Raw genomic sequence first — 23,593 nt, forward strand, 5'->3', positions numbered from 1 at the left:
TAAAATATTGAAATTTGAAACTTCCACATCATTGCTTTCTGTTTTTATTCACAATTTGTACAGTGTCCCAACTTTTTTGGAATCGGGTTTGTAAAAAGAGAGACAAAGATAGATCTTTTCAGAACCTTTTCCACCTTTTTATAATCCGTTTATGATCTATAAACTCTACAACTTAGTTGAATAACAAACTGAAATCTTTTAGTGGAGGGAAGTAGAAATAAAAAAAAAAATAAATATGGTTGCATAAGTGTGAACAACCTTAAACTAATACTTTGTTAAAACACCTTTTGATTTTATTACAGCACTTTTTTGGGTAGGAGTCTGTCAGCATGGCACATCTTCATTTGGCAATATTTGCCCACTCTTTTTTGCAAAAACACTCCAAATCTGTCAGATTGCGATGGCATTTCCTGTGCACAGCCCTCTTCAAATCACCCCACCGATTGTTAGTTGGATTCAGGTCTGGGCTCTGGCTTGGCATTTCCAAAACTTTAATCTTCTACTGGTGAAGCCATTCCTTTTGTTGATTTGGATGCATGCTTTGGGTTGTTGTCATGCTAAAAGATGAAGTTCCTCTTCATGTTCAGCTTTCTAGCAGAAGCCTGAAGGATTTGTGCCAACATTGACTGGTATTTGGAACTGTTCATAATTCCCTCCTATCTTGACTAAGGTTCCCTCTTCCAGCTGAAAACAGCCCCAAAGCAGGATGCTGCCACCACCATGCTTCACTGTGGGTATGGTGTTCTTTTGGTGATGTGCAGTGTTGTTTTTGCACCAAACAAATCTTTTGGAATTATGGCCCAAAAGTTCAACCTTGGGTTCATCAGACCATAAACACATTTTCCCACATGTTTTGGGAGACTTCAGATGTGTTTTTGCAAAATTTAGCCGGGCTTGGATGTTTTTCTTTGTAGGAAAAGGCTTCCGTCTTGCCACTCCACCCCATAGTCCAGACATATGAAGAATATGGGAGATTGTTGTCATATGTACCACACAGCCAGTACTTGCCAGATATTCCTGTTGCTGTAGGCCTCTTGGCAGCCTCCCTGACCAGTTTTCTTCTTGTCTTTCATCAATTTTTGAGAACCTCCAGTTCTTGGTAATGTCACTGTTGTGCCATATTTTCTCCACTTGATGATGACGGTCTTCACTGATAGGATATTGATCTCTCTCTGAATATGGATGTTATGCAGAAAGTGATAAGTTACATGTATTTGAAATGTTATGAAGGTTAGGGTTGGGAGACCACTTTAGGACCATGAGATTATGTGTAACAGTGTGTAGAGGAAATTACTTGCCTAGGAAGGAGGAAGTGTTTTTGTGTCCTAGCCCACCGCAGATGTGCAGACTTATACAATGTCTGCAAGTAAGAAATATTTAGCTATACAGTAAAACCTTGGATTGCGAGCATAATTCGTTCTGGAAACATGCTTGTAATCCAAAGCACTCTTATATCAAAGCGAATTTCCCCATAAGAAATAATGGAAACTCAGATGAATCGTTCCACAAGTCCTTCAGTTTAAAGTCTATATACAAAGATTATAGCAATGTGATAGGTTGTGTAACCATAAAATGTACATCCACAATATGCAGCCTTTCCAAGGGGATTAGAAGCAAAATCTAGCAGAGCTACAGAATATAAGAGAGATGAGAGGCGCCTCTAAGTGTAGCAATATGGTTACAGAATTTATATATATATATATATATATAATCTCAAAATTCTAAAGGCAACACTTTTATTCCCTCATTTTTTTTCATGAGCTGAACAAGCTCTGAGACTTTTTCTATGTACACAAAAGGCCCATTTCTCTCAAATATTGTTTTACAAATCTGTCTTTGGCCCCTTTCACACTTATGTGACCTAAAAGTCACGTGATTTTGCTGCAATTTGTTTGCCACAATTTTACTGCGATTTTGACTGGACTTGAAGCTATGTCTATGGACCTCAAAACGCATTAAAATCGGCCCAAAGTAGTGCAGGGACTACTTTGAAGTCACACAGATATGAATGGTACTCATTGGAAATCATGGAGTGCGACTTGTCATGCAACTTTGCAGTCCCAAGTCGCAGGACAAGTCGCACAAGTGTGAAAGGGGCCTAAATCTGTGTTAGTGAGCACTTCTCCTTTGCCGAGATAATCCATCCACCTCACAGGTGTGGCATATCAAGATGCTGATTAAACAGCAGGATTATTGCACAGGTGTGCCTTAGACTGCCCACAAAAAAAGGCCACTCTAAAATGTACAGTTTTATCTATCACACAGCACAATGCCACAGATGTCGCAGTTTTGAGGGAACGTGCAATTGGCATGTTGACTGCAGGAATTTCCACCAGAGCTGTTGCCCGTGAATTGAATGTTAATTTCTCTACCATAAGCCGTCTCCAAAGGGGTTTCAGAGAATTTAGCAGTACATCCAATCGGCCTCACAACTGCACACCACGTGTAACCACACCAGCCCAGGACCTCCACATCCAGCATCTTCACCTCCAAGATCATCTGAGACCAGCCACCCTGGCAGCTGCTGCAACAAACGGTTTGCATAAGCAAAGAATTTCTGCACAAACTGTCAGAAACCGTCTCAGGGAAGCTCATCTGCATGCTTGTCATCCTCATCGGCGTCTTGTCCTGACTGCAGTTCGTCGTCGTAACTGACTTGAGTGGGCAAATGCTCACATTCGATGGCGTCTGGCACTTTGGAAAGAGTTGTCTTCACAGATGAATCCCTGTTTTCACTGTACAGGGCAGATGGCAGACAGCGTGTATGGCGTTGTGTGGGTGAGTGGTTTGCTGATGTCAACATTATGGATTGAGTGGCCCATGGTGGCGGTGGGGTCATGGTATGGGCAGGCGTACGTTATGGACAATGAACACAGGTGCATTTTATTTATGGCATTTTGAATGCACAGAGATACCGTGATGAGATCCTGAGGCCCATTGTTGTGCCATTCATCCACGACCATCATCTCATGTTGCAGCATGATAATGCACGGCCCCATGTTGCAAGGATTCTGTACACAATTCCTGGAAGCTGAAAACGTCCCAGTTCTTGCATGGCCAGCATACACACTGGACATGTCACCCATTGAGCATGTTTGAGATGCTCTGGATCGGCGTATACGTCAGCGTGTTCCAGGTCATGCCAATATCCAGCAACTTCGCACATCGTCATTGAAGAGGAGTGGACCAACATTCCATAGGCCACAATCAACAACCTGATCAACTCTTTGCGAAGGAGTTGTATTGCACTGTGTGAGGAAAATTATGGTCACACCAGACACTGACTGGTTTTCGGATCCCTCCAATACAGTAAAATTGCACATTTTAGAGTGGCCTTTATTGTGGCCAGCCTAAGGCACACCTGTGCAATAATCATGCTGTCTAATCAGCATCTTGATGTGTGACACCTGTGAGGTGGATGGATTATCTCGGCAAAGGAGAAGTGCACACTAACACAGATTTAGACAGATTTGTGAACAATATTTGAGAGAAAAAGGCCTTTTGTGTACATAGAAAAAGTCTTAGCTTTTTTGAGTTCAGCTCGTGAAAAATGGTGGCAAAAACAAAAGTGTTGCAATTTTATAATTTTGTTCAGTGTGTGTGTTCAATTTTGTTCAGTACACACTCACACACTATCTCACAAAGTGAGTACACCCCTCACATTTTTGTAAATATTTTATTATATCTTTTCATGTAGAAATACTGAAGAAATTACACTTTGCTACAATGTAAAGTAGTGAGTGTACAGCTTGTATAACAGTGCAAATTAGCTGTCCCCTCAAAATACCTCAACACAGCCATTAATGTCTAAACTGCTGGCAACAAAAGTGAGTACACCCCTAAGTCAAAATGTCCTAATTGGGCCTAATTTAGACATTTTCCCTCCCCGAAAATCATGTGACTCATTAGTGTTACGAGGTCTCAGGTGTGAATGGGAAACAGGTGTGTTAAATTTGGTGTTTATCGCTCTCACTCTCTCATACTGGTCACTGGAAGTTCAACATGGCACCTCATGGCAAAGAACTCTCTGAGGATCTGAAAAAAACAATTGTTGCTCTACATAAAGATGGCCTAGGCTATAAGAAGATTGCCAAGACCCTGAAACTGAGCTGCAGCACGTTGGCCAAGACCATACAGCGGTTTAACGGAACAAATTCCACTCAGAACAGGCCTCGCCATGGTCGACCAAGGAAGTTGAGTGCACGTGCTCAGCGTCATGTCCAGAGGTTGTCTTTGGCAAATAGACCTATGAGTGCTACCAGCACTGCTGCAAAGGTTAAAGGAGTGGGGGGTCAGCCTGTCAGTGCTTAGACCATACGCCGCACACTGCATTAAATTGGTCTGCATGGCTGTTGTCCCAGAAGGAAGCAGTTTGCTGAAGACAAGCAGACTAAGGACATGGATTACTGGAACCATGTCCTGTGGTCTGATGAGACCAAAATCAATTTATTTGGTTCAGATGGTGTCAAGCATGTGTGGCAGCAACCAGGTGAGGAATACAAAGACAAGCGTGTCTTGCCTACAGTCAAGCATGGTGGTGGGAGTGTCATGGTCTGGGGCTGCATGAGTGCTGCCGGCACTGGGGAGCTACAGTTCATTGAGGGAACCATGAATGCCAACATGTACTGTGACATACTGAAGCAGAGTGGATGAACTGCAGAGATCTACAGCTAAGGTGGGAAACTGTCCATAGGACAATAATCAGTCGTATATTGCACAAATCTAGCCTTTATGGAAGAGTGGCAAGAAGAAAGCCATTTCTTAAAGATATCCATAAAAAGTGTCGTTTAAAGTTTGCCATAAGCCACCTGGGAGACACACCAAACGTGGAAGAAGGTGCTCTGGTCAGATGAAACCAAAATCGAACTTTTTGGCAACAATGCAAAACGTTATGTTTGGCGTAAAAGCAACGCAGCTCATCACCCTGAACACACCATCCCCACTGTCAAACATGGTGGTGGCAGCACTGAGCTCGAGCTGTTTTGCAAGGAGGAATGGGCAAAAATTTCAGTCTCTCGATGTGCAAAACTGATAGAGACATACCCCAAGCGACTTACAGCTGTAATAGCAGCAAAAGGTGGCGCTACAAAGTATTAACTTAAGGGGGCTGAATAATTTTGCATGCCCAATTTTTCAGTTTTTTATTTGTTTAAGTTTGAAATATCCAATAAATTTCGTTCCACTTCATGATTGTGTCCCACCTGTTGTTGATTCTTCACAAAAAATTACAGTTTTATATCTTTATGTTTGTAGCCTGAAATGTGGCAAAAAGTCAAAAAGTTCAAGGGGGCCGAATACTTTCGCAAGGCACTGTATATATGGTACACTTTTTAATCCGAGTATAGCATCAAGTAAATTGAACTTCTGGGATATTGATCTGGTCAGTTAAGTAGTGGAGGGGGTTGTTAATCAGTTTCAGCTGCTTTGTTAATGAAATTAACTAGATGGGCAATAATGAGATGACTCCCACAAAAGGAATGGTTTTGAATACTTTGAAGTGCAGTGGGAGGAGGTCTGGAGTCCCCAGATCCCTCCATAAAGAGTACCTTTCACTGCCTATTACTGGCACAGGGGATGTTTACATTTCCCTAAGACCGCAATAAGTGATCAGATTTTTTATTTTTTTTTTTTTTTAAACGGTGTTAACAAAAAAAAAAAATGGGAAGATTAAAAATTTTCCGCCGTCCCCATGAGCACGCGTACGAAAGAGAAAACTCATACGCACATATGAAAACGTGTTCAAATCACACATGTGAGGTATCACCGCTATCGTCAGAGCGAGAGCAATTATTCTAGCAAAAGACATCCTCAAACTCTAAACTGGTAACCAATACAAATGTTTAAAGCGTCGCCTATGGAGATTTTTGAGTATCGTAGTTTGACACTATTCCACGAGTGTGCGCAATTTTAACCGGTTGCCGACCGCCGCACGACTATATACTGCGGCGGTCAGCCCCGGCCAGGCAGAGTGACGTATGGATACGTCACTCGCCTGTCACTGACTTGCGAGCCAATTGCGGGCGGGCGCGCGCCCGCCGCGGCTCGTTCACAGACAAGTCAGTGCGTGTGTCACACTACGATCGCTCCTGTGAAGGGAGAAAGGCGGAGCGGCTTATGTAAACAAGCCGCCCGTCATTCTCCCTGGTGTAAAAATGAAGATCAGACGGTTCTACTATGTAGGACCGTTGATCTTTGTTTTTACACCAATAGCAATGTCCCTGCACAGTTAGAATCACGCCCCTAGGACACACTTAACCCCTCCCTGTCCAATAAAGTTAACCCCTTCCCTGCCAGTGTCATTTTTGCAGTAACAGTGCATATGTATAGCACTGATTACTGCAGTAATGTCACTGGTACCCCCAAAAATGTCAGTCAAGGGTCCGATCTGTCCGCCGCAATGTCGCAGTATCGAAAAAAAAAAAATCGCAGATCGCCGCCATTACGCGTTAAAAAAAAAACACCAAAAATGACAAAAATCTTTCCCTTTGTTAGTAAACGCGATAACTTTTGCGCAAACCAATCAAAATACGCTTTTTGTGATTTTTTTTTTTTTTTTTTTTTTTTTTTTTTACCAAACATATGTAGCAGAAAACAAATTGGCCGAAAATGTTAAAAAATTTTGATTTTTACATTTTTTTTCTTGGGGGGGGAATTTCATATAAAAAAAATGTGAAAAATATCGTTATTTTTGCAAAATTGACGCTCTTTTTTTGTTTATAGCGCATGATCAAAAAATCGCACAGGTGATCAAATACCACCAAAAGAAAGCTCTGTTTGTGGGGAAAAAAAGGACGACAAATTCGTTTAGGTACAGCGTCGCACGACCGCGCAATTGTCAGTTAAAGTCACGCAGTAAAAAAAATCGCAAAAAACCCCCTGGTCTTTTAGCAGCCAAATCCTCCGGGGCTTTAAGTGGTTAAACCGTAACATGTTAGGTATCTATTTTCTCGGCATGGCATTATCTTTCACAATATACAAAAAATTGGGCTAACTTTACTGTGGTTTTTTTTTTTAATTCAGTGAAGTGTATTTTTTCCCAAAAAATGCCATTTGTAAGACCGCTGCACAAATAAAACAATATGTTGTGGTGCTATATCAATAATACAGTAACAAAAAATGCTAATGAGGTAGTGGTAAACTGTGAAATAAGTTAATAATTCACGTGTTTCATCATGTACATACAAAACATATGATGCAAATGTGCATGTGCAAACGGATAGAACATCAACAAACATATTATCCAATCAAAAATGTCAGAATCCCAAAAGTGTGTGTGTGTGTGTGTGTGTGTGTATATGTGTATATATATATATATATATATATATATATATATATATATATATATATATATATATATATATAATGTGTGTGTATGTAGCAGAATTCCCAGCCGTTTTGCTGGATATGGGTCCGCCAGGGTTACCGCTAGCAACAACACATTTACGCATGTTCGACAAGTTTGAGCAGCACTGAGACAATGACCAGTCCAGCATCTTTGGGTTGTTGTATTTATTTTGTAACTTGGATGGGAGAAGGGATGAGTGGGATACTCCTTTGGCTCAACTATGCACAAATTGCTAGGCACAAATGAAAAATGCAGATTGGCGCTGACTTGACGCCGGCTGGATGCCAGTTAACGCTGGCCTGCTGCCTGTTAATGCTGAACTGACTTCTTACTGCTTTCCTGGATAAAGAAGTCCTCTTTAAGCTCCCTTAAGCAGTCCTTGCTGAGGTAGCTACTTGTATACACTGCTGAACACTTCACCGGCGCCCCCTTTCACTGTCTTATTTTCAGGGCTTAGACTCTGGCACCCCCTTTCTAAGCCTTCACTACTGGTTAGCTGGCTCCCGGATCCCTTTTGACCTTCTGGAGTGGTCCCCTCTCCTAGGCAGACCCCTGGGCAGTTTCGAGTACTCACAATACTGTTTTTCCTGGAAACTTCTGCCCAGCAGCTCCACTCGGTCCACAGCACTCTGGATCCCTCTCTGCAGCCCAGCTCAACCTCCAGTCCTCTAGGCCGACCGCCCAGGACACCTCTAGCTCTGACAGGAGGATAGACCGCCGTCAGCCTCTTCCTGGGACTCTGCTTCCTGCCAAAGACGCTCTGTCATGTGCTCCCCTCAGACTTATACCCCATCCCAGGATGCATTGCGGAAAACTCTGCCCACTGAGATAGATATGAGCCCCAGGGCGCTATTGGGCAGGTTTCCTCCACTACCCAACAAGAGCCCTCATTGGACTCCCCAGACTCAACAGACACCCCTGGAAACACATGACAGCCTAGCTGAATGATCAGGCCCCCCTGATAAGCAGACGGGCATATATATGCTTTTTCCTAGCACCTACCTAGGAGGGTGATTATATATATATATATATATATATATATATATATATATATATATATATATATATATATATATATATATATATATAAAAATGAGAAGCTCCAAAAAACATATGTAAAAGTGTCCAAACTCCATCCAGTGCAATATTGAAAAGTGATCAGCAATAAATTGTTGAAGGAAAAAATTGTGATCCAAAACCGTGATAGCAAGTGTCATTTTCCCACAGCAGATATCCAACGTTGAGTGTAATAGCCACTCACCTTAGAAGGAACAATAAAATGTTTTTTCAGTGGTCAAGTGTATGCTGAAGGGGATCACTCCATAACTGGTCAAATGCAGCTCATAAAGATACAATAGGAATCTCCATAGTGTAATTTTGTAAAATGGCCAGGCGGAGCCTGGAGTTGTGGGAGGGGGAGGAGCCGCCTATTTAAGGTCAGGCCCCCCGCCTCTTCTGGGCTGCTGCAGGGTCTCGTCATACTTTCCTGTCACGCTCACTGACAGGCCATCCAATACCCGGCTCTCCCTCAGCAAGAGCACCAGGAGGACGCTTCCAGGTCGGCCAGCAGGCACCCGGCATCTAGGTACACGGGGGCAGGCTGTGGAGCGGTCTCCCCCCCCCCCCCCCTTTTCATCACCTACGGCCCGCCATCCGCCCCCGTCGCATCCCCCATTTCACCTCCAAGAGACGGTCCACGACCTCCCTCGTGGGGCAGGCGGCACGGGGGATGACGTCATCCCCGGGTCCCCGCACACATACCGCTCGGCCATCCGTCATATCAGGGGTTGCTCACGCCCACTGTTGGGAGACTTCATACGCCGCTCACCAGCAGCGGGAGCTTCCGGGTCGGCCAGCAGGCACCCGGCAACCGTTAGTACATGGGGGGGGGTGAGGCCGTGCGCTCGGTCTCCCCCCCCCCCCCCCCCTCATCCTCCCACCACCAGCCGCCCGCCATCCTCCCCTTGTTGCGTCCTCTTTTCTCCTCCTGTTCATGCCTCACACTTTCGCTGCAAGAGGCGGTCCGCAAGCTCCCTCGTGGGGTAGGCGGCACCAGGGGGATGACGTCATCCCCGTGCTTCGGGTCCCCGCACGTACACCGCTCGGCCAGCATCATTCAGCCGCAAGCATCGGGGCTTGACTCAGACAGGGGAGGGTCAAGTCATTTCTCAAATCTGCATCACCTGTCAGAAGCTGCTTCTGGCTCTTTCAAATCAGAAGCATGTTGTCACATCAGGTCCGTTCTTCATGCTGCATCTCTGTCTGGGGAGGGGGTGCATGGGTGCCCGGAGGGTCTGCATTTTGTCTTCCAAATATTTTTCAGGGAAACAAACAAATAAATAAATCTTGCAGGCAGCTTTCTGTGCAATCCAAACTCAGCACCGTTAGTTGGCACATTCTCCCATCCTCTCGCTGCACCACTGCACAGTCACCATCCTTGCCCATGTCCCCCCCCCCCCCCCCCTTTTTGACCTGTCCCAACCTTCATGTCCTCTGGAAGCTTTCCCATGCACACATATTCATGTGCTGTGGGGTCACGTTGTCACAAGTGTCGGCAGCCCCCCCCCCCCCCATTCAGTTGTTTCCCCACAAGCGTCCTCGTTCTCCCAGGTTACTTCCAGGGACGGAGGACTTTTTTTCAAACGTAGATTGTCGTCAGGCTTGGCCCTCAGCTAATATCTCTTTATCTACCTGGCTGCACTAGCCTACTCGGGTCTACCTACCTGCCTCTAGTTGCAGGTCAGTGGGAGTTAACCGTTTGTTGCTTTACATGTGTTTATTACGGCCAATTTTGTTTTTTTTTTTTGTCGATGTGTCTCATCAATTGATCTTCCTCACAGGTACCACATTCCCTCGTTTTCCAGTCACGTTCACATTCATACCTTACTAGTGGCAGCACAGCCATGCCAAGGCCTTTCACTTACCGCTGCGGGGGGGGGGGGGGGGGGTCACGCTCCCGCATCCTCGTCTGTATTCTTGCCTGTCGCCCGAGGGGGCCTTACATAGTCACTTAGTCGCATGGTAGTTGAGGTTGAGAAAGACAGTCGACCATCCGGTTCAACCTGTGTAGGTGTGTGTGGCCGTAATCATCTCTCATACCCCTAAATGTCCTGATCCTTGAGATGCACGTCCAAGATTCTTTTGAAAGCCACCATACTTCCCGCAGAAACCTCTTGTGGTAGAGAATCTTGTAGCTCCAACAGCAAAGAACCCCCCACATTGCCTGGGGAAAAAAAAAAAAAAATGCTCCTCTAATCGCATTGTATGTCCTCGAGTCCTCATGCAATCCCTTCGACTGAATTTGTTTTTTTTTTTTTCCCCTCTGCCGAGATCACCATTGAGATATTTATAAATTGCTATCTTGTCCCCTCTCAGGCGTCTCTTCTCCAGGGAGAATAAATCAAGTGATTGCAGACGCTCTTCATTTTTTAAGGTCCTCCAATCCCCTATTTAGTTAGTTGCCCTTCTCTGGATTCTCTCCAAGCTCCAACACATCCCTCCTGAGGACTGGCGACCAGAACACTCCAGATGTGGTCGGACCAGAGTTTTTACAAGCTGAAGGATTATAGTCTCATCTTTGGAATACATCCCTTTCTTTATGCCTCGACACGCAGGACACACTCCAGCCACAATCTTTGTGTCACGTCCTGGCGAAGGGGGGGGCCTGATACCTGGCGCCGTGCTGACAGCAGGTGGAAGAATCATGGGAGTAAGAGCTGGCAATCCTGTGAGCTTTTCTGGGTTCATAAAAATGGCAATACATCTTTGAAGATTTGCAGCACTAAAAGTAACACATTCCTTGTTACACAGAGGTCATCAATAGGGTAAATCCGGCCATATGCCCCCCCCCCCTCCCAGGGGTGGATCGGCCACAGAAGCCTGTCACTTACCTCAGCAGGGGACCACGCTCTCAGCCCCTCATTCGGCCGTCGCCCGGGGCCTTGACACACGCAGGACACGCTTCAACCACATACCTGGTTCATATCCTGGAGAAATACGTACGTTCAGGGGGGGGGGCTGTCCATCTCCCTGTCCTTCCCTCAGTCGTAGGTTCTGGTGAGCTCTCACGCACAGCCCCGCTCGACACGTTCAGGGTTGGCGTCCACAGGGCATGTCAGCGGTTGAGTCAGGCGCTTATGTCATCTCACTTCAAGGCGCCAACCACTCATTCACCCATACAGGCGGCACGCACGAACATCATTGGACGTTTAGCCAAGCCTTTCAGACCCCTCACAGGTTATCACAGGCTTGCTGTCACTTGGTCATACTTCTTCCATAATCACCTGGCTTGGTGGGGGGGGGGGGGGGTAGTTAGGCAGGTCACTTTCACAGCTAGCCCGAGACCAACACCCATCCTCACGCGGAGGTATTACGCCCATCGGCCCAAATCATAGCTAGCGTCTCGGTTACCCCGCTAGTGTAGAGAGGGCGTCACCTTCCAGAGGCCTACACCCCGCCATTTCATTACTTGGCACAGCTCAGGGCCAACTCATAGACAGCGCCTCTACCTGTGGTGGGTTAGTCAGGGCCTTCTGTCCCACTCTCCAGTACCGGTCTCCTCCGGAAAAAATAAATAAATAACATTTGGGGGGGGGGGGTCACGCCCGCCAGTGAAACATTTTCGTCTGCTTATGTCCCATGACTTTTCCTCCACGTTTTCCAGGATCTCACGTACTCAGATATAGGGGATAGTTCCTCCCCAAGTCCTAACGAGCCCTAGCCCGTCAAGGTCACGGCCCATCTCAAAGATCGCCGCCGAATTGAGATGGCAGAGGAAGTCCGTTTCCGGCCACCGCCGGGAAGGCTGTACCTTTTAAGGATATTGATGTCCAGTCCAGCTCCGCAGTTTGGGTCCGGCAAGGTGCACGAGGCCTTAGCCCCGGACAGGGTATTGTGCACATCACATGGCATGGCATCCACCTCGGCATCCATCTCGTCTTCCATCATCAATTGCTCAATCAAGGATAGAGTAATTAGGAACTCTGGCTCCTGCTCTCTTGGCATCCTGGTGTTTCCCTCCCAGGTTGTCGCGCTTGCTGTCTTCCAGTGTGTCGTCGTAGGCACTCTGGCCTCCCCGGCCTCCATGGCTCCCATTATCTCACCAACTCACATGGTCCCTCTCAGCGTCAAGTAAGACATCCTGGAAGGCAGGGACGTCAATCCCATGACCCTGTTGCTTGCACCCCAGGACGTCGTAGGAAGTTAGATCTGTAACCGCGGTGACCTCTCCATGGTAATCAAGGCCATTGACCCCAGGTTGGACAAGGAATAATCCATCCCCGAGGTTGTGTTGGCTATTGGACCATACAGGGACACGATTGAATTTCTTTTCCCAAGCCTTAGGGAGGAACTTGCATTCGTATTTGCACAAGGTGGTTGATTTGGGGCACTAGCATGGGGGGCCCGGCTTTCCACGATTACCATAGTTTTCGGCAAGGCGGTCGCGTTCACCCAGTTCAACACCTGGGCAGACTGGGGTTGTTCTGTCGCTACTTCACCGGACTCGCTCCACCGGCCTGCGCTAACTGTGCCCCCCCCTTTTTTTCCATCCCACTGGAGTGGCATATACTTGGTCATTCCACCATTTCACAGACCACTCTCCAGTGTTCATGGACTGACGCGGCGGGCCATGCCGTGTTCGCGGTTTTCTGGGGCAACAGGTGGCTCAGGGGTAGTTGACCGCCAGTAACCTCAAATCTGCCATCTTTCAACTCCACTTCGGGCCCCCCTTTTGAGATTTCCCCCATTGTGGCAGCTGCCAGGGGAAGGGGGGGTGCCTTTGGTCGGGTCAAACCGTAAGTGCTTCACCGACAATATGACCACAGGCGTCACCTTTTAAAGAGGGGTGGTTCTCCTCCCTCACCTTCATGATTCGTGTCAGGAGGTCCTCTTGGCTGGCCTCCACCTTGCACTTCCACTTGGCTGCGAACACGTGCCAGGCATTCTCAACACAGCGGCTGCTGGCCTTTCTCGTTCCAATTTATAGGTCTTCTTCCAGGCACATCCCACGGCGGAGGGAGTCCAGAACGATCTACCACCGTTCCAGGAACTCATCCTGGTTTAGCTGTTCTCATGGCCCACCGGCACAGGCTAGCCCAGTTGGCACTTTCACCAATGCCAGACGCTCTTTCGCGTGAGTCTGACCATCTTCGTCAGGTTCATCACAGAGGTCATTACCTTTTTTTTGGATCCATCGTCTTTTTAAACATCATCGTGGCATTTTTCTTCTTTTGCCATTTAAATCTTAAGTCTGGCGCACAGTACCATTAAACTCTACCTCTCTGGAGTACAGTTTCATATCATCAACACGTACCTCCGGTCACGGTACATTCATGGCGCCAAGTCCCATCAAGAACTTTTGCAAGGCATCCTTCGGAAAGGCCGCAAGCCCACGTTTCGTCAACCTATCGACGGCAGCAGGTTCCGGGCTTCATGCAACGTGGCGGTCACTAAACTGTTCAAGGCAGGGACCAACGTTCCCATCAAGTCATTCATCCACCCTTACACGCGTTTCTGCAGCCAAACGAGTTCACCGGGAGGAACGCGCTCGGTACCACCTCATGTCAAGGAGAGCAGGCGTAGTAAAGGTGAACGATCATTTTGTCCTGACACTTCTACAGTCCAAGACCACTCAAACTGGGGCCACCAGTCTACATATCATGATGTCCCTCTCACCACGATTGGTGCTCAGTCCAGTTGCTGGGCCATCCTTATCCAGGTTTGGCAGGGTAGGTCAAGGTCGCTCCCCTGCTGAGCCTTCACTGCAGGCCTCTCGCCATGCCCAGGTTCATCAAGTGGGGGTGCTATCTCGCCTTCACCAGTCATTCTTTTCTGCTTAGGGGCAGCATTGATGGCCTTCAGCCACAGCATTCCAGTGCACTTCATCTAGAGGCTGGGACGGTGGAAATTGTCCGCTTACAGCTGTTACATACCCCAAGCAGACAGCGAGCTCAGACAGGCATTCAGAGTTTAGCCGAACAACCTTCCGTTGTGTCTCCTTTCCCTTGGGTTACGACGCACATTTATACGATGCACTTATATTCAAGGTTACTTACACGCTCTCTCTTTTGCCCTCTTTATTTTACGGGCCTGCCCGAACGACGGTTTCGGCACGCTACAACCGTAGGTTATGTTAAATATGTTATGTTAAATATGTCATGTTCTCCATCTTGGCTCTATTCCCTGACCACAAATGGCCAGGCGGAGCCTGGAGTTGTGGGAGGGGGAGGAGCCGCCTATTTAAGGTCAGGCCCCCCGCCTCTTCTGGGCTGCTGCAGGGTCTCGTCATCCCACCCACCTCTGCCCCTTTCTACAATATTCCCTTCTTCTTTCTTCCTTCTTGGCGGGCCCTCTTTATTTTACAGGCCTGCCCGAATGACGGTTTCGGCACGCTACAACCGTAGGTTATGTTAAATATATGTTATGTTAAATATGTCATGTTCTCCATCTTGGCTCTATTCCCTGACCACAACTAAGGCTTAATTATGAAAACGTAATCCCTTACAATTCAGTATAAAACAGCAGGTGTAACCTAGGGACCAAACCGAGGGGTCCCAGGGAGATCGCAGCTGAAAATTCGGAACTTTCAGTCTCGGCCGTAGACTGAAAGGAACGTCACCCTGCTCCTTCCGACATGTTGCGTTAAAATCATATGACTTTCTCAAGGGCCACATGCCAAAAAAATATTGCAATGACCGCCATTTTATTCTCCAGAGTCTTTGCTAACAATAAAAATAATCATTATATATAATGTTTGGGGGTTCTAAGTAATTTTCTAGCAAAAACTACTGATTTTAACCTGTAAACAACATGTCAGAAAAAAACTTGGTCCTTAAGTGGTTAATGGCATTTCAGTCTTCGTCCGTAGGGTTCAATATTGAGTTTGACTTGGCCCACCCTTTACAGCTTTAACAGCTTCAACTCTTCTGGGAAGGTTGTCCACAAGGTTTCTTGTGTGTGTGTGTGTGTGTGTGTGTGTGTGTGTGTGTGTGTGTGTGTGTGAATATACCCCGAAAATAAGACCTATCTGGGTTTTCTAGGATAGCTGCAATATAAGCCCCACCCCGAATATAAGCCCTAGTTGAAATCCTTGATAAATCATGTAATCTGTGCTGTAAAAGTATTTTTTTTAATGTCCAGTGTGTCAATATGTAACATGATTGTAGAAAATTCCTTATCTACAGTGCCGCTGGGTGCTCATGTGACCCGCCGGAGCTCTCCTCCTCCTCCTAGCTGACATCAATGGCCCCTCCCCCTGCAGTGCTCGAAGCAGGGTTGACGTCAGCGGCAATCCCGGCATCTCCCTCGACAGTGCTCAGAGCGGTAAAGAAGAGCTACGGCGGGTCATGTAAGCGCCCAGCAACGCTGTAAATAAGATACTTTCTATAACATTACATAAAGACACACACTGGACATTATATAATCCATTTACAGAGCGGATTTAAATGATTTTACAAGGACTTTAGCTAGAGTTTTTTGTTTTGGAGATTACAGGGATGTTGGCACCTGAGCTAACGGAGAGGGGGAGAGAAGACATGGGACAAATAAGACATCCCCCGAAAACAAGCCTAATGCATTTTTTGTACCTAAAATTAATATAAGACCCGGGCTTATTTTCGGTGAAACACTGGAGATATATATATATATATATATATGTGTGTGTGTGTGTTTATAGTAAAGTGCTGCGTAAATTGACGACGCTATACAAGTACCTGAAATAAAAACCTAAATCTATATAGTAAGAGGCGTGGAGGGCGTCTGTTTCCAGCATAGGACTACAGAAGAGTGTTACTCAGGGGAGGGAGGAAAGGGTATTGTTAGTCTGTTTACATGTCGTCTATCCTTGATCAGCTTTTACAATTAGAATGTAAGGGAAGTCCAAAATAAATCCGAACTGTTTATAAATGTTTTATTTGTTCACAATGCCAGAAAATGATAAAATGGGTTTTATGGGGCATTCTCTGCAGCACCATCATTACCAACTCTGTAACCTTACCTTGGAATAGCAAGGTGCAAGCAGATGTCACTTATTAGTGATGTGCTGCTATTTGCAGTTCGCATTTATCCATCATATCATTATTATTATTAATAATAATAATAATAAAAAATCATATATATATATATATATATATATATATATATATATATATATATATATATATATATATATATATATATATATATATATATAGCACAATTGCAAAGGGGTTAAATGGTAACAGCTGACCCAATTTGTAATAAATGCAAGAAGGATCATGGAGATCTCATCCACATGCATTGTCAGTGTCCCAAAATACATTGCTACTGAGTATCGGTGGTAGACACCCTCAATAGTTCTTAAAACCAAATTTACAACTAGACCCAAAACCATGTATACCAGGAAAATTGGATGGTAACTTATTTGTATCATATTGGGGCTTTATCCAAAGCGCTGTTTCAGGCTCTTTAAATGCTCCTTCAGCATTGGAAACTAAAGAGGAGTGGATATGTGCTGTGGAGAACACTTGATAAGCGAATATACCTCCATTGTTGATGCCCAGCAAAGTTTGAAAAATTGTGTTAATCCTGGTTGGGCTCCTCAGGTCTTGCACCCCTGGATTTAGTGTAATACTATATGTGGCCTACGTGTAATCTATCCTTTCCCAGGAGTCTGGGTCAAGACTACTACTATTCTGAGCTGGAAATTTTAAGTTTACACCCTTGTGGATATCTGTTCTATGTCAGCGAATGTACTGTACGTATACCATTGTAGCTTACTGTAAATCTTTTTTGTACTGTACACCGCTTTCTTATGGCATTTTGGTTGTATTCACTTAAATTCTTTGTTAGATTTCTTTTCCTGGACTGTATGTCTGAAAGTTTAGTAAATTTTTACTTTTTTATTGAAAAAAAATAGCAACAGTATATGGCAATTAGCTGATTACTGTCGCCATAACTTTCGTCCAATCTTAAATTTCTCCCCTTTGTGTTTTTAAGGTTACGTTTGGAACGCACTGGAAACCATGTTACAGCATTGGTGGAGCACACAGATGGTAGCATTGTGCTCTCTGCCTCTACCAAAGAATGGGCCGTGAAGAAATATCTCTATAGCTCAGTGGACGTAATGGCATGTGAAAATGTAGGCAGAGTTTTGGCTCAGCGCTGTCTGGAAGCGGGAATACATTATATGCTCTTTCGGGACATTCCGTGGGTATTTCGATCTGAATCGGTAAGATAAATGCTCACCTAATCCTGTGTAGGATTAAATTATTTGTAAAGCTGGCTTCATAAATGGATGGCTTCATTAGCTGACTTTGGCATAAAAATACAAAATTTGAACAATGTTTTCTGGCAACTCGTCCTCCAGCAGGCTTATGCTGGCCATACACTACATACGAAAAATCATTCTAATTCTCGAAAAACAAACACTCAGCCGTGAAAGCATACTATAGTACCATCACGTAATGACCAATAAATCGCTCAATGGACATAAATGAATCAGTTTTTTGTTTGTTTTTTTACATATACCTAGTGCAAACAGTTTGGACGAGATACATTTTATTTACCTTTTTAATTTATCAATCGTTCGACAGGAAATTTCCAAACTTGTCCTTCGTTTTTTTTTTTGCTTAAAAACACCACAACCAATTTGTAAACTAGTGGTTAAAGCTCTCTTCCTGTACAACTTTGACTCGGAGAGGCGGTGATAGGGTGACAACTATATGAAAATATAAAAAAAAAAAAAAAGCCTTAAAAATTAAAACAAATATAGTTGTCCCATTTAAGGACTGCTGCCCAGGGCCATAATATTGAAAGAGCATTCATTCCAGCACAGTGCACTTTCCATCAAGGAGAGGATTTGCCAGGTTGTTTGTTCTAACCAACCAAGGAGACAGTTTGGAGGAACTTTTTGACCACAAGCGTTTATGACCCCTGACAAGGGTCCATCCATTCTGGTGGGTGGGGTCTCTGAAGGGGATCAAGTCACCAGGCACCAGTGATTATTCTTGGAGCACTTCAGCACTTGCAAAGGAGCATCATTATTATTATTATTTCTCTATCGCTCATTGACAGACGTAGTCTTCTTGATTCTCAAGAGCTGGGTTATGTTGTCTCCGCAGGAGTAGGACTAGGCAGAAAGACAAAACGTTCTGGCTCCACCTTAGGGGCAGTCCCTGAGGGTATATCCTCCCTCTCTCTGCTACAGGGAATCAGTTTTTTTCTGTCTAGTCAGGAGTAAGGACCTAAGTTCCTTGCTGGGATCTTTTGGTCCTGGCAAGACTTTTTTTCTTTAAGAAAAAGACATTTTTTAGGTAGTTTTCTCCAGTGTTTTTTCCTGTGAGATCTTCAAGCAAAAATGCCGGACTGGGCGACACTTGTGGTCACCCCAGCCGGCCTACGAGCGCGCGCAGACCATGGTATTGCGCTTGGTCGGCCGCGACATATTCAAGTAAGTATGCGGGGCCGGGCGACGGGCTGGATGTTGAGATCCAGTGGTCCCCCCCGGTTTCTGCCTACGAGCGCGTGCAGACCAGTGCGCTGGGTCGGCCGCGACGGAGTCCCAGTAAAGGGACTGACTTTGCGAGTTAAAAGTCTCGCTTGGACGCCAGGTACCAGAGAGTCGAGGCGTCCACAAACCCCCACCCCGGTGGAGAGGGTATTGTGAAGAGAGGGTGCCTGTCGGTTCGGTATGGTGAGTAAACGTTCCCTTTTTTCCTCATTACGAGGCAGTATATATTATGGGCCCCTCCATATATGGTCAGTATATATCTGATACTTACAAGTCCCCCTTGTAATACAGCATGTGTTTGTGGGAAGTGGACTTGGTTCAAGAGCTAACACTCTACCCAGCAGACTGTAACATTACAGCAGACATAGGAGGTATAATCCTACCTTATGTGCAGTGTATCTCTGTAGATCCATATGTCACCTCGTAGCAGAGTGCAGGTGGATGTGCTGGGAAGACGATATCGGCGGTCCGCCGCCATTTTGCCGTAGACCGAATGCATGTATGTCCTCAGGTCACGCCGGCCGCCATGTTTTTGGAGTCTTATGTCTCTTCTATGGGGGCGGCCATGTTTTGTGAGCCCAGCTACCTCGTGGAGGGCTGGGAACGCCGGAAGGCGTACACAGGGGGCGGAGCCACGCCTTCTGCCCGGGAAAAAGCAAACAGCTCCTTCCAGTCTGTGTAAGACAGACGCTGACTGCAGTTTGTTGGAAACTGCACTGCATCGGTTGGTGAGCCTTGGGGGTCCCTCTCTCTCTCTCTCCGGGATCGAGAAGCAGGTACTCTGAGGGGCGCTATTGCGCTAGGGGAAGACACACAAAAAAAAAAAAAAAGAAAAAGTTTTTTTTTGTTGTTTTGCTGGCAAAGGTGTCCTGTATTAACATGGACCCTGCCACTCATGTATCTCCTCCGGATCCCCTCGAGGGGTCTGCGGGATCCTCCAGCACCCCATTGACAATTGAATCTTTGTCAGCTATTATGGAAACTTTTGTGTCCCGGGTGGAAGTGGCTTGTCAGGGACAGGGCGCAAGAAAGCGACCCCCGCCTAACCCCTTAGTATCTGAAACCTCGGATTCAGACTCTGAGCCTATTTCTGCAGTTGCAGGTACTTCATCTGGTATTGGTGTCTCGGGTCCTGTCTCTTCAGACAGTGAGGAGGATGTTTCGGCATCCGCCATAGCCCGAGAGGAAGCGTTGGTAAACGCACTCATTGTATCTGTTCAAGAGACTTTAAGGTTACAGGGTATTCCATCAGAAATAGCTGAAACTGAGATCCCTTTTGGGACTAAAAAACGCATCAAAGTGGCGAAGGTTTTTCCATTGCCCAAATGTTTTGGCAATCCAATCGAAGAAGAATGGCGTCTGCCAAAACGCACTTTTAATATTTCTAAACGCATTGACAGGCGTTATCCGTTTGAGGAAACCCTTATTAAGAAATGGACAGAACCACCTGTGGTGGATTCACCTATTGCTAGATTGAATAAAGCCACGGTTATTCCTTTAGAAGACGCTCCGTCTTTTAAAGATCCAGTGGATCGCAAGATAGAAGCTATGTCTCGCACCATGTTTTCCTTGATTGGATCAGCTTTCAGACCAATAATTGCTATTGGTCTGGTTTCGCAGGCTGTAACTGAATGGACCAAGTGGTTACGCCGGGACTTAGAAGAAGTCCCTCAGGCGGTATCAGATTTGTTGGAACAAATGATACAGGGGTTACAGTTTGTATGTGATGCGGCGTTAGACGCCACTCCATTAATGGCGCGAGCATCAGTCTCAGCAGTGGTTCTCAGGCGTACACTGTGGCTAAAAGGTTGGTTAGCCGACCAAGGTTCCAAAAAAGCATTGGCTAATATCCCCTTTTCAGGAGAGCGTCTATTTGGAGCCAACTTAGATGAGATCATTAAGGATCTCACCGGTGGAAAAAGCACCTTTTTACCGCAAAATTTTAAAGGTAGAGGAACTCGTCAAAGACGAGGGCCTTCTTTTTCCGCTCACAAGAGGTTTTTTCGTCCAGCGGGTGAAAAAACTAAGTCCTCCAAAGCTCCTGCAGGAGGCGTCAGGGGTCGTTGGTCGGGCAAGCAAAAGCCCGCCCCCTCCAGACCTGAAGATAAACCATCCAAAGCCTGAAGGTGCGCCCCCACTCATAACTGGGGTGGGGGGACGTCTTCGCCGGTTCCCGGATCCATGGCTTTCCAGAATCCCGGACAAATGGGTTTGCGAAGTCATAAGGTCAGGGTACAAGATCGAGTTTCGATCTCTCCCACCGGCGCGATTCTTCCCTTCCAATATCAGTCTATCCGCAGATCGTTTAGAAGATCTGCGGAGAGCAGTCACAGATTTACTACAACAAGGAGTGGTAGTCCACGTTCCTTGGACAGAACGGTTTCAGGGGTTTTATTCAAACCTGTTTACAATACCCAGGAAAGAGGGCAAAGTGCGTCCAATTCTGGACTTAAGAGCACTCAATTCTTTCGTCAACATAAGAAGATTCAGAATGGAGTCCATTCGCACGGTAGCAGCCTTCCTGCATCCAGGGGATGTCCTAGCGTCCATAGACATCAAGGACGCCTATCTTCACATTCCCATTTTCGCAGGACATCAGCGTTTTCTACGCTTTTCCGTAGAGGAGAACCACTATCAGTTTGTGGCGTTACCTTTCGGTCTCGCCATGGCTCCGCGGGTCTTCACAAAGGTGTTGGCCCCAATGTTGGCACTTCTGCGCCAAAGAGGTATATCGATTCTAGGTTACCTAGACGATCTTCTGCTTCATGCAGAGTCTCCTCAGACCTTGCTACAAAACATAGAAATTACTATGATTTCTTTACAGGAATTCGGGTGGCTGGTGAACCAGCAAAAGTCATTTCTGGTTCCCACCCAGAGGCTCGAATATCTGGGTCTAATTCTAGACACAGTCAGGACAAGAGTTTTTCTTCCGGTAGGGAAACTCCGAAAGATTCAATCAGCAGTCCAGTTGTTACTGTCCAACAGCTGGTCTTCCCTTCGGACTTGCATGAGGGTTCTGGGGTTGATGGTGGCTTCATTCGAAGCAGTCCCATTTGCCCAGTCCCATACCCGAATTCTTCAGCAAGAGATTCTTCTCAGATGGAATCGGAATCCGGAATCCCTGGACAATCAGATACGATTGAGCAAACAGGCCAGAGAGTCTCTGGTCTGGTGGCTTCGGTCTCCGATGCTCAGCCAGGGAAAGTCATTTCTGCCAATATATTGGACGATAGTGACCACGGATGCCAGTCTATCCGGATGGGGAGGAATTCTCGGTCAGTTATCTGTCCAGGGACTTTGGTCCCCGGAAGAATCCAGGTTACCGATAAATGTATTGGAACTGAGAGCGATCAGACTTTGTCTGATTCACTGGACCGAGCAGCTCCAGGGCAGCCCGGTTCGGATCCAGTCGGACAATGCCACGGCCGTGGCTTATGTCAATCACCAGGGGGGCACCAAGAGTGTCCGAGCGGCCAAAGAAGTGGCTTGCATTCTTCGCTGGGCGGAACGATTTGTTCCAGCAATCTCTGCGGTGTTCATTCCGGGGGTGGAGAATTGGCAGGCAGATTATCTCAGCCGTCAGACCCTGGATCAGGGGGAATGGTCCCTCCATCCAGACGTTTTCCACCAGTTGTGCCTACGGTGGGGCACCCCGGATGTGGATCTGTTGGCTTCACGATTCAACAGGAAAGTTCAGAGATTCGTGGCTCGCTCCCGCGATCCTCTAGCAGAAGCCGCAGACGCACTGATCGCCCCGTGGGGGCAATACCAGCTAATATATGCCTTCCCTCCTCTCGCGTTACTGCCAAGACTTCTACGCAGGATAGAGGAGGAAGGAATCCCAGTAATCCTGGTAGCTCCGGACTGGCCTCGTCGAGCTTGGTACGCCGACATGGTCAGACTGGTGGCAGACGTCCCATGGAGACTTCCTCTCAGGGAGGATCTACTGTCTCAGGGACCGATCTTCCATCCTGCTTTACGATCGCTGGCTTTAACGGCCTGGCTATTGAGACCCAGGTGCTGAAGGACAAAGGTTTGTCAGCTTCAGTTATTCCTACTCTAGTTGAAGCAAGGAAAGCGACTTCCAGAAAGATTTATCATCGCACATGGAAGTCCTACATTGCATGGTGTGAACCTTTGGGGTTCCGTCCTCGGTCTTATTCGATTAGTCGAATATTGGCTTTTCTGCAACAAGGGGTTGAGCAGAAACTGGCCTTGAGTACTATCAAGGGTCAGGTCTCAGCATTAGCCATCTTCTTTCAGAAGCCTTTGGCTACTCATTCCTTGGTGCGGAGCTTCATCCAGGGGGTGCGACATCTGGCTCCGCCAGTGCACGCGCCGTTACCCCCCTGGGATCTTAATTTAGTGTTGTCGGTTCTTCAGAAACCTCCCTTTGAAGATATTAGGGAGATTCCTCTACCCACGTTGTCCCAGAAGGTGGCCTTCTTGGTGGCTATTACTTCTGCACGCAGGGTGTCAGAACTGGCCGCATTATCTTGTCGTTCACCATATCTGGTGGTTCATAGAGATAAGGTGGTTCTTCGTCCGAATCCATCCTTCCTACCAAAAGTGGTTTCAGAATTTCATCTGAATGAAGAAATTGTATTACCTTCCCTGTGTCCTAAGCCCAGTCATCCTCGGGAGTTTGCTTTACACTCCTTGGATGTGGTTCGGGCAATCAGGGTATACTTGAAAACGACAGACTCGTTTCGCAAGACGGATTCACTTTTTGTGATCCCAGATGGACCCAAAAAGGGGTT

General features: G+C 46.4%; 1 protein-coding gene across 1 annotated transcript in view; it reads left to right on the plus strand.

Moving 5' to 3' along the window:
- The window catches only part of MRPL18 (mitochondrial ribosomal protein L18), a 49,668-nt gene that overhangs the window by 16,477 nt on the left and 9,598 nt on the right, over positions 1-23,593 (plus strand). Inside the window, exon 3 of the mRNA XM_082256822.1 lies at positions 17,321-17,552. Within this exon, the coding sequence (XP_082112948.1) occupies positions 17,321-17,552 (232 nt within the window). The remainder of the gene's footprint in view (positions 1-17,320; positions 17,553-23,593) is intronic.

Source organism: Pelophylax lessonae, assembly GCF_965119305.1.
Source record: "Pelophylax lessonae genome assembly, chromosome: 4".
In the NCBI taxonomy this organism is placed as follows: Eukaryota; Metazoa; Chordata; class Amphibia; order Anura; family Ranidae; genus Pelophylax; species Pelophylax lessonae.